At 42.4% G+C, this 11,423-nt stretch overlaps 2 protein-coding genes across 2 annotated transcripts; both read right to left on the bottom strand.

Annotated features, from left to right (window-relative positions):
- Window positions 1-7,402: 7,402 nt before the first annotated feature.
- Window positions 7,403-8,794, bottom strand: LOC147899322 (pentatricopeptide repeat-containing protein CRR2, chloroplastic-like). The gene is made up of 4 exons (XM_087377694.1): window positions 8,622-8,794; window positions 8,057-8,369; window positions 7,661-7,886; window positions 7,403-7,470 (listed from the first exon to the last, which is right to left on the bottom strand). The coding sequence occupies exons 1-4, from the start codon at window positions 8,792-8,794 to the stop codon at window positions 7,403-7,405; spliced, it is 780 nt and encodes a 259-aa protein (XP_087233820.1).
- LOC147899323 (pentatricopeptide repeat-containing protein DOT4, chloroplastic-like) lies at window positions 8,791-11,209 on the bottom strand. The gene is made up of 4 exons (XM_087377695.1): window positions 10,813-11,209; window positions 10,595-10,686; window positions 9,112-9,984; window positions 8,791-9,030 (listed from the first exon to the last, which is right to left on the bottom strand). The coding sequence occupies exons 1-4, from the start codon at window positions 11,207-11,209 to the stop codon at window positions 8,791-8,793; spliced, it is 1,602 nt and encodes a 533-aa protein (XP_087233821.1).
- Between the last annotated feature and the right edge of the window lie 214 nt (window positions 11,210-11,423).

Genomic DNA, 11,423 nt, shown 5'->3' on the forward strand with positions numbered 1-11,423 from the left:
GACACCATGCAACACAGATGGGCTGGTATTGTGACTGGTAATAGGGGAGAGCTCGTTGTTCAAGATAGTAGTCTCTTTCTCATCATTCTGCACTTTATAAAGGCACATAAATTACAATGTCTATCAGCATATGAGAGCATATTCATTTTGTAGAAGCTATTTTCGCAAGTAAAACAATAACGAGATAACCATCTTAAATATAATTCATGTTCCAAAACAAATTTGAAATTAAATTCTCTGATATATACATGCACAACAACAAGCATATTACATTAACGTAGAAAAAACATGCATTTCCAATCATTAAATTGAGAACTTGCAATTATAAGCATTATGAGAATTGGGATTATCCCATTATTTTTTTAAATCTTTCAGTATTTAGTTGTGGAATCTAGCATTTTGTCGCACAGCTGATGCAATGTGTGTGTGTGTTTGTATGAGTGTGTATTATTGTGTGCAACACTTATGCGATGAGTGTGTAGGTGTGTGCACCACTTACGTGACATATGAGTGTGTAGCAGTGTGTGCACCCCTTACATGACATATGAGTGTGTAGTAGTGTGTGCACCACTTACGCGACGAGTGACGGTATGTGTAGTAGTGTGTGCACCATCCGTATGTATGGCTGGATATATGGCTATGGCCATATGACTATGTAGCAATCTGTGCACTACTTACGCAATGACAGTATGTGTACTCGTGTGTGCACCATCCGTATGATAAATTAGTATTGTGTCCATGATGAGATCATATGTGTTGCATGTGTGCACCATCCATCTATGATTTGTTGATTTTGCATTGCCTAAATGCTAAAAGATTGAATAATATTGGTGATTGATTCCAAGGTTTTTTATGCTTAAAATATTTGCATTATTGATGGATGTTATGAATTCAGGGGAAGAGTAACTACTCGGGTGATGGCTATTGGTGGCAAGCATTTTTGTGCACATAAGATGCAACCAGTGATGCGGGTAATAAACAAGGCGTACTTCAGAAAGCCTAGTTTTTGAAATTACAAATGCTCATGTACATATTTTAAATTTTGGGACACTAGAGGCTTAGCCTAAGCATATTAACTAAAGTGGAACATTAGAGGCTTAGCCTAATCATATTAACTAAAGTGGGAAAAGAAAACTCTATATCTAAAAGGCAAGCTATTTTGGAAAGGGTGTGTGGGGCTTATCTCCTGTTTGTGCATGGAGGATAGGTACATGAGTTTGTATTAGTTGTTTCTCAAAATTGTCAAATCAATCAAATACATAGGAAGTGGAAGACAAGCACTGCTCTTATGGGGGGAGATTGCACCCAACATGCTTGTTATCTTTCCCATTTGTGAGTTTTGAAAGATCGTGCATATTTGTGTGTATAGTTTTCGTTGTGCTTTCAATGATTTGTAGGTTCTATGAGCAATTCCCATTGTAGTTGTATCAAAGCATGGATTCTTTGATTCATAGCATGGGGACTTCAAGGAAATCTACGAACAAAAAAAATGTGAAAGAAAGCGGTAAGATCGTGCATATTTGTGTGTATAGTTTTTGCTGTGTTTTTGATGATTTGTAGGTTTCATCATTGAGTGATTCTTGTTCTAGTGGTATCAAAGCAAGGATTTGTTGATCTATAGCACAGGAAGCATACGAGACTGCAAGGAAATCTACGAATGGCAAAAACATGAAAGAAAGTGATACAAGAATGAGGGGAAAGATTTTGATATCCACAAACATAAGAAAGCACAAGCAAATAGTCTCGCAATTGAAAAACCCTAAGCAAGAGCCTCTTGATGTTTTTATAGCTACCTATGCTGATTGTTTTATGGAAGACTTACCCCCCCTAGCCTTCTTAGTCTAGACCTGAGAACCATAAGATTGATCTTATCCCAAGTAGTGCTCCTCCATGCAAGGCACCATATAGACACTCTCACTCTCTCAAGAATCGTAATGCCTCAGCAGAAGGCAAGGAAGCTCTGATACCATGACAAAACATGAAGAGGGGAGAGGAGAAGAGTGGAGATGAGAAGAGAGGGGCATAGCTAGAGAGGACACCACGAATGAATAACTGTACACTAGATTTAGTTGAAAATGTAGAATATATACAAACCTATTTAGGGTTAGCGTTAGGGCATCTAACCCTTTCCTTTATAGCACTCTATATGTGTTAGTGCTATGCATATGTAATCACATGATGTTGAGCATGGTCTCTCAACACAACCCTCCACCTCAGAGCATGGAACAAGGGACAAGCAACAACCACCTCTCGATGGAGAGGGACATGAAGACATGGGTACCAAACAGTGGTACATTATACTTAAGCCCATGCTCTTGTCCGACCTGGAAGGGCCATATGAAGAGGAGCCGAAAGAGAAAGTTGCCCAACATTCCCTAGAGGAAGAGGATCCGTAGTAGCAGCAGCCACAAGACTCCACACCAGACCACGATACCAGGTACGAGGCAATGACTTCATTCAGATCACAGTCAAAGATGTGGTAGACATGAATAGGTGGAAAGGAAAGCTGTAAAGCTTTCACCTCTCCAAAAAATACATAATGGAGGTGAGAGCTTTAACTGATCTCATTCAACACATCTTCCACAAATGGCAATGTCAACGACATACACGGGGATGATATAGTTGATCTGACTACAACATAGTACCCCGAGCCGATAAGGATGTTGGTCTCCAACCTCAATGGAGAATCCCATTTTTGAAATGCATAGCATTTTGGTGGACTTATTGCTACACAGGGCTTGAACGGAGGATTGACCCCACCTTCATTGATGCTGGAGTTGGCCAGATTTTGAGAAGATGTGAGAAGTGGATCACAACATTGCATACAACTTCCCTCGCTTTGATTTTCTGGAGGTTGGCCCCTCCTTATAAATGGTGTGGGTATGACATCCGCTTGATAGAGGCAACAGGTACTACCCATCGCCTTTCAACTATTTGGCACTGTGTCAGACCATGACACTATCCATTTACAACCACTTTACTTTGTGTCTGACAAACTGTCATCACGTATTGACTTCTACCCACTATTACCATTCTATTCCTTAATGGCCACCACTTAATTCTTTAATGGTAGCCTAAAGACAAGGTTGCATTGGTGGGTTCCATGCCTTCGACCATTTGCTCCAAGATGTCATTAGGTGGGAGCATCATTTGGCCACTTCATCCTTTGCTTGGGATCTCCTTTCGTCCTAGTTGGGGCTCCTATATTTGGATTATCTAAACATCTGGGTTCAACATTCACCCCAACTCTGTTTTGAGTCGCATTCTTATGGGGCTATTATTTGTGGCAGCTGCTGCTAGTGGAACTATTCTGGGTTTTGACCACCATTGTGGCATTGGGGTGTTGGTGACAATGTCATTGTCTAACAGAATGTTGTATCATTGTAAAGGCGGTGGGTAATACCTACCCAGGTGAATGCACCATGTATCAAAGGGTCTTAAGTCCACATAGCTAGGTGCCATCAAGTGTTGTTGTATCTAGCCAAGTGTTGTTGTAAAGGTGGTGGGTAATACCTACCCAGGTGAATGCACCATGTATAAAAGGGTCTCGAGTCCACATAGCTAGGTGCCATCAAGTGTGTGGAGAGTGCATCCAAGTGTTGTTGTATCTAGCCAATTGACCATATGATACACTTGCTTCCAACATTTCTTGCATTCATTTTGTAACCATACTCCCTTCCTTGTGCAAGTTCCATTGTGTACAACACCTCGCATTTGCTACATTTGTCATATGATGCTCGACAAAGGGTGCCACTCATCTATTATCTAGAAAAGGAAATTGCCTCACAACCTAGACACATGAAGGGGACCATGGGATGATAGGCCAAACTACAATACACATCTACATAATTGGGCAAAAAGTTTTGGTAATCTTGCTAGGGAGTGTAAATCAAATGCACTAGAGAAGACATTAGAGTGCAAGTGAGGGGCATACTTGAGCAAAGTAATGCCATAAAAGAATCATGGTGGAGAAGTTCCAAGAGTACACCGATGAATTTCTTGTAATATTCTTGGATGACTTCTCAATCTATGGCACAAAACAAGCACATTTAGAGCGCCTTTGAAAGGTAATTTAGAAATGTTTTAAGACAAGAATTTACCTTAACCCATACAAATGTGTATTTTGTGTGTTTTCACGTATTTTACTAGGTCACACAATTTTTTATGAAGGCATCATGACCAAAAAGTCAAAGAGTAGATGCCATACATAAGATGAAAGAGTCGGGTATTGTCACACAAGTACAATTATTTGTGGGATACCTCAACTTTTATTAATGATTCATCAAGAAGTTTGTAGATGTTTCCAAACCACTTCACCGACTAACAAGGTCTACCATAAAGTTCAATTGGAGCAACCAACATGACAAAACATATTCAAGACCCTATAAGTGATGGTGGTCAAGGCACTAATCCTACGAAATCCCAATTTGGAATGTAATTTTCCATGTTCATGTTCATGCATCAAGGTGATTGGGTCCATTCTAGCTTAGCCCAAAGGAAATTTGGTTTTTACATCTACTATGCAAGCTAAATGTTATCCTCTGCAAAATGAATTGCTCAATGACCAAATGGGAAGACCTGGGTATGGTGTATAATGTATTATCTCCTCGGCAACCCCTTCGTATTCTATGTGGATCATCAAGTGCTCTTGTACCTCATCAACAAGACAAATCATGAAGCCACGGCTTATTTGGTGGATGCTTTTGGTCCAGAAGTTCAATTTCAAAGTCATCCACAAGCCTAGCTCATCAGAGTGGGGGGCCTATTTGTTGCCTTGATTCAAACATGAGAAACCTTGCAAAGGTCAACTCCTATGTCCCAACAGTGCAGGCATTCCACACAGTGGGAAGAACCATCAGTGGCATCAAAGAAGTAGTTACAGAGGCATTGAAATTGCCGAACCCAAAGGAAGATACCTCGGATCCCCCCATAGCTTAGAAAAAGTTGTTCATCAACACGGCATGGTTGCTTGGATAGCAGTATTTCACAACCAAGGTGCAAGTTGCCAGTGCCAACAATTATCTTCGGTTTCTTTCTGAATAAGTTTGGATCAAGAGTGTGAACACTTGTGTGACACAGTGACTAATGCAGAAGGCACTTAATGCGACAAAAGGGGAAGGCATCACAACTGTGCAAGGATGGTTTCCAATGCCATCAATAACCAAATTCAAAATGGCAAGAAAAAAGGGGGATGATTGGGGGCACACCTATGCATGGTTGTCCAAAGCTACATAGATGCATCAACCTAGCCCCCAATTGAGCCCACACAGCTTAATCGATGATCTTTTCAACAAGTCGCCAAAGCCTGAGACATCACTTCGGGAGATGATGCCAAAACTCCCAGAGAAACAAATTGAGGAGAAAAAGAAGCCTTTGACCAAAGGTAGAAAGAAAGGAAAGTTGACATCAGAAGAAAAGGGGAAGGGTTCAACTAGCCCAAAGAATGAAGACAACAAGGAGGAGGAACCCAAGAGCCCAAAATTTCCTAAGCCACATAGAGTAACATTAGGCATATATGATGTGCCTAAGTTCCCTATGCCATAGCTAGACACAAAAAACTATACAAGAGACAAGCAAGTACATACAATGAAGAGTTTCTGACATGATATGCCAAGCTTGCAGTTTGTTATGCTACACATCACATAATTTCATCCTCAGGAAGGTGGCCATTTCAAATTTTGACAATTGGTGCATGAAAACAATATGTTGAAAGCCCAACTCGTGTCTTTGGAAGCTGACTAGTAGGAGGAGCAAGAAAAGACAAAGAAGGTGCTGGGAGACAAAGCAAAGGTTATACATGAGATCGATGAGGTGCTGGAAGACAAAGCAAAGGCCATCCATGAGGTTGATGAAGACAAACGGGAAGCCCAAAAAATCCAAAAGTACATGCAAACCTTGATTCATTAATAGTCAATGGGAAAACACAATACAGATGATTGAAAACATCAAATGCATGAAAAAACCTTTTGACCATACGACTACAAGTCGACTTTTTCATATCGGCAATCAAGTGGCAAGCATAATCAATAAGCAAGCAAAGCACAAAACAATGGCCATGCAACCTTATGCAATCTGACTTCAAAAAGAATATCATTTTTCAATAACAAAGTCAACCACAATTGGCACATCCAATCAGACAAAAAATGGCAATGACATTGAGAGTGGCAACATACAACGTACATGTAGCAACATGTATCCAATTGCCTCAACATGCATCAACTTTCAAAGACATCACATTTAATCAAACAAAGAATTGAAGTATTTTTCTAGCAAAGGCAACTTGACAAGAAAGATAGAGCTGACAAGTAGCCATGCCCACATTAAGGGGATCAACAACAACCAACACAAGAAGTAGCAACCAATAAAAGAGCACAAAAGATAAATAGTTCAAAAATTAGCATTAGCCTACTAATAGTCGCCTCTCCTAAAAAGACAAAGAAGTAGTCTCCATGCTTCTCTCAACTTAGTATTGAGTGTAAGTCCTATTAAAGAGAAAAAGCAAGGTCGTTATGTTAGCTCATAATAAGTTTGGAAAACAACATTCAACGCACACTTTGTGCACATACAAAGGTAATAAAACTCCAAATCATATTCTAACGCATATAAGGTCTGAAGCCCTGTTTACTTCTAATCAATTGCACATTCCTTGTAAAATCCCTCATGTCTTCTCCATGTTTCCGTCAACCTTGTAGCAAGTATATATAAACCCTATTGTAAAGAGTGCAAATAAAACTATAATGCTAGCAAGGTATACTTCATTCAATGTTTGTTAAGAGGAAAGAATGAGGCTATCGATGTTGAGGCTTAGGACTTGCATGTACATATTTGGTGTCCATCGATGAATTTGCGGTATTGACAATGTCAATAAATTGGAGTTGCATGTACCTTTTCTTGTATTGATTGTATTGATACAATATGTTGTTCTTGTAAACAGCTTCCTATTTTGTTTAAGTTTAATGAGCTCTTCCCTTAAGTCTTGTATCTCGTTGTTGTGCTCTCCATTGCATTAGTAAGCTTGTTCTTTTGATCCCGCTCCTGTTGTAGTCGTTGTGTGGACTGTGATAACTGTTCTTGCCAAGCATCTGGGAATGCACTCATTAATTGTACTTGTTCTGGAAAGCATCCTTGAACTATTGCAGCTTTTGCAATGGGTCTATCCTTGAACTCATTGAGCACACGTTAGTGCTAGGTAATTCTTCCAAACACAATGGCAAAGCCCCCCATTACTATTTAATGCGTCTGATGATTCTATACGTTGTGCCCTACATGCCACTCCATATAAATGTGCTGCATTTATGACTGCCTGACCTTTTGTTGATCCGCAAACTTTCTGTAACTGTATAGCTCTAGCAGCATCAAAGAAAGAAATATCTTTAGTTCCTTTTGACTATATTACTCTAATTTAGCCTGCTTTGTTTCCAGTTTCTGTCTTAATGTCGACTTCATGTTCACGTTCCACATGGGCTGTCTCTGATCCAGGCATAGGATCTTGTAAGTTACTAAATGAACTTCTATTTCAGTAACAGGCATTGGAATCTCTACCTTTTAAGTCCTCTGATTGCTCTTGCTCAACATTTTAGAGAAATTCCCCCTCTCAGTCTTATTCCTAGGAGTAGTCTTGGTTTGCTGTGTGTCTGTTTCCATGGGTACTCCCTCTTACTCTCCTGTAAAGAAGTCTCCTCTTCAATGTGACCACAGTCCATAAGAGATTTTACAGCTTCAGCCCAGCGATACCCCTCAACCAAAGCATCTTTATCTTCAGAATCTTGATCCTCTGAAATTATCACCCCTTTCTTTGGTTGAAGATATTCTGGAGTCTGCACTAAAGAAAATAAAACAAAGTAGATCTCATCTTGGAATCGGGGTACTGCATCTTTTATCCCCACCTAAAATTTCACCCATAATTCTGTCATGTACAACATTTGCCCAGTTGACTTTTTCCCCCTGCTCTATGAAATAGAGTGAATAACTGTCTTTAGACGTATAGCCATATTTTGTCAACAGCAATACTCTCTCCAAAAACCAAAGAAACTGATTATGGTGATTTGCCAGCTACCTGTGTTTGCATGGATGTCTGTAGCAATACATATGGTGATGCATTGCTTGGATCTAGCTTAAAAACCAAATTTGCAGCACGCACAGCCCGCTCTTTGTCATTGTGAAGTCTGCATGAAGCAAGCAAGCTCAACCATACTGAAGGGACATTTTCAAATGGCATACTGATGATTATGTCCTCTGCCTCATCCAATGAGCCTCTTCTACCAAGGAGATCAACAATGCACACATAGTGCTCCGCCAAGGGAGTTATGCCATGTTCTTTTTTCATAGAATCAAAGTATCGTTTCCCCTCAGCAACAAACCCTGTATGACTGCAAGCAGTCAACACAGAGATGAAGATCACCTTGTCTGGCTCAAACCCCTCGGCCCGCATTTGACCAAACAGTTGCAGGGCTTCCTTGCCATGCCCATTTTGTGCATATGCAGAGATAATGGCATTCCATGAGACCACATCTTGACATGGCATGTCTCTAAACACTGGCCTCACATCATCTAGGCTCCCACACTTGCCATACATATTGACAAGGGCATTCCCCAGAACAACATCTGACTCCCATCCATGCCTAGCAACCATGGCATGGACCAATCGACCCTCTTCCAATGCAGCCACACTGGCCCATGCATCCAAAATGGAGATGAAGGTAACCTTGTCTGGCTTGAAACCTTCAGCCTGCATTCGATCAAAGAGTTGCATGGCCTCCTTGGATTGCCCATTCTGGGAACATCCAGCAATCATGGCATTCCAGGAGACCACATTCCACTTAGTATCTCTTCAAACACAGCCCTTGCCTCATCTAGGCTCTTGCACTTGCCATACATATTGACAAGGGCATTCCCTACAACTTCATCTGACTCCCATCCTTTAACAGCAATAATATCATGGAAAATTTGACCCTCTTCGGGGGCAGGCACACTGGCACACGCATCCACAATGCAGATAAAAGTGATTTTGTCCGGGTCAAAGCCTTCAGCCTGCATCTGACCAAACAGCTGCAGGGCCTCCTTGCCATGTCCATTCTGGGCACATGCAGAAATCATGGCATTCCACGAGACCACATCCCGATGTGGCATCTCTGCAAACACTGCCCTTGCATCATCTAGGTTTCCACACTTGCCATTCGTATTAACAAGGGATGTCCCCACAACAACATCCAATTCCCACCTATTGCCAGCAATAGTAGCATGGATCGCTCGACTCTCATCTAGAGCAGCCATACTAGCACATGCGTCCGCAATGCAGATGTAGGTAACCTTGTCTGGCTCAAAGCCCTCTATTTGCATTTGGACAAATAGTTGCAGGGCCTCATTGCTATGCCCATTCTGGGCGCATACAACGATCATGGCACTCCAGGAGATCACATTCCGTTCTGGCAGCTCTTCAAATACTGCCCTCGCATCACTTTGGTTTCCACATTTGCCATACATATTGACAAGGGCTGTCCCCATAACGACATCCAACTCCCATCCATTCCCAGCAATAGTAGCATGGATCACTCGACCCTCTTCTAGGGCAGCCAGATTGGCACACGTATCTAGAACAGAAATAAATGTGACCCTGTCTGGTTCCAAGCATTCATCCTGCATTTGACCAAACATTTGCAGGGCCTCCTTGCCATGGGAATTCTGCGTACATGCAACAATCATGTTTCTCCAAGAAACCACATCCTTCTGTGACATCCCTGCAAACACCGCCCTTGCATCATCTAGACTCCCACATTTCCCATACATATTTAAAAGAGCTGTTCCCACAACAACATTCGACTCCCATCCTATGCCAGTAACAATACCATGAATCACTCGACCCTCTTCAAAGGCAGCCACACTTGCACATATATCAAAAATGCAGACAATGGTGATATTATCATGCTCGATGCCTTTGGCCTGCATTTGATTAAACAATTGCAGGGCCTCCTTGCCATGTCCATTCTGGGTACAGGCAGCAATCATGGAGCTCCAGGAGACTACGTTCTGCTGTGGCATCTCTGCAAACACTGCCCTTGCATCATCTAATTTTCCACACTTTCCATACATATTGACAAGAGCTGTCCCAACAACCACATCCCATTCCCACCCATTGGTAGCAACAATTGCATGGATCACTTGGCCCTCTTGTAAGGCTGCCACACTGGCGCACACATCCACGACGCAGATGAAGGTAACTTTGTTCGGTTCAAGGCCTTCCGCTTGCATGTGGCCAAACAGTTGCAGGGCCTCCTTGCCATGCCCATTCTGGCCACATGCGGTGATCATAGCACTCCAGGTGAGCACATCCCGCTGTGGCAAGTGTGAAAACACTTCCCTTGCATCATCTAGGCTCCCACACTTGCCATACATATTGACGAGGGCATTCCCCACAATAACATTGCACTCCCATCCATTGCCAGCAGCAGCGGCATGGATAACTCGACCGCCTTCTATGGCTGCCACACTGGCACAACAACACAGATGAAGGTGATCTCGTTTGGCTTGAACCCTGAGGCCTGCATTTGACCAAACAGTTGCAGGGCCTCCTTTGATTCCCATTTTGAGTACATACAGCGATGAGGGCATTCCACGAGACCACATCACGTTGTGGCATCTCTGCGAACAATGCCCTCACATCATCCAGGCCCCCGTTCTGGGCAGACGCTGCGATCATAATACTCCAAGATTATAAATTTCGAGAGACTATTTTGTCGAACACAGCACGTGCATTCTCCAAGCTCCCACACTTGCTGTACATTTGGACAAGAAGGTTACTCAGAAATCTGTTACCAGCATAGCCATGCCTGCTCATGCGTTCATGCACACGTTTGCCCTCAGACAGGGCCTTGGCATTGGTGCAACGCCTCAAAAGAGAGGCATACGTAGCATGATCTGTCTCTGGACCCAGCTGACCAAGGATCTCCGCATTGAAGCTTTCAAGACCAAAGTGTTCATTCATCGGAGGGTGCCCATCGAACATCTGTGAGCGACAGGCCTTGCAGGCCTTGTTGGTTCCCAGCTCGTTGAGCTTCATGGCCATCCACCTCAAATAGGGGACAGGCAACGATCCCAAGATGCACTTATGCCTACTAATGTCTATTTGGGTATCGCTAGCCTGAGGGTCAGACATAATCCAGACATTCCAGCTCGTGTCTAAGGATAACGGCTTAATCGCAAGATTGGGCATGCTCGATACAAATGACAAAGAAGAAGAACATGAAAGAGGAATAGCGCTTGTTGGCAAATGAGAGGACAAGCACCAAAAAGGCCAGGAAGAAAAACATTAGGACATGACTGCTCATTCTAGAGCTGTGAGCGAACTACTGAACTGTAAGAAGAAATTAAGAGATCGCTACGGATTTTGAAGGCCTGAGCGATGTCCTGGCACTCGTGTGAATTAG

This window comes from Dipteris shenzhenensis, chromosome 8, assembly GCF_047967505.1.
Source record: "Dipteris shenzhenensis isolate YYH24624 ecotype China chromosome 8, Dip_SZ_1.0, whole genome shotgun sequence".
NCBI lineage: Eukaryota > Viridiplantae > Streptophyta > Polypodiopsida > Gleicheniales > Dipteridaceae > Dipteris > Dipteris shenzhenensis.

Excerpts from the sequence above, each read along its gene's own strand:
- LOC147899322 (XM_087377694.1), bottom strand. The coding sequence starts at position 8,794 with ATGATTGCTGGATGTTCCCAGAATGGGCAATCCAAGGAGGCCATGCAA. Across the intron at positions 7,887-8,056 it reads AGACATCCATGCAAACACAG|GTGGGGATAAAAGATGCAGT; the intron begins GTAGCTGGCAAA and ends GTGAAATTTTAG. Across the intron at positions 7,471-7,660 it reads GGAGACTTCTTTACAGGAGA|AGACAGCCCATGTGGAACGT; the intron begins GTAAGAGGGAGT and ends TGCCTGGATCAG.
- LOC147899323 (XM_087377695.1), bottom strand. The coding sequence starts at position 11,209 with ATGCCCAATCTTGCGATTAAGCCGTTATCCTTAGACACGAGCTGGAAT. Across the intron at positions 9,985-10,594 it reads CGTGGAATGCCCTCATCGCT|AATGGACATGGCAAGGAGGC; the intron begins GTATGTACTCAA and ends GCCTGTACCCAG. Across the intron at positions 9,031-9,111 it reads AGATGCCACATCGGGATGTG|GCTGAAGGCTTTGACCCGGA; the intron begins GTCTCGTGGAAT and ends GGTCAGATGCAG.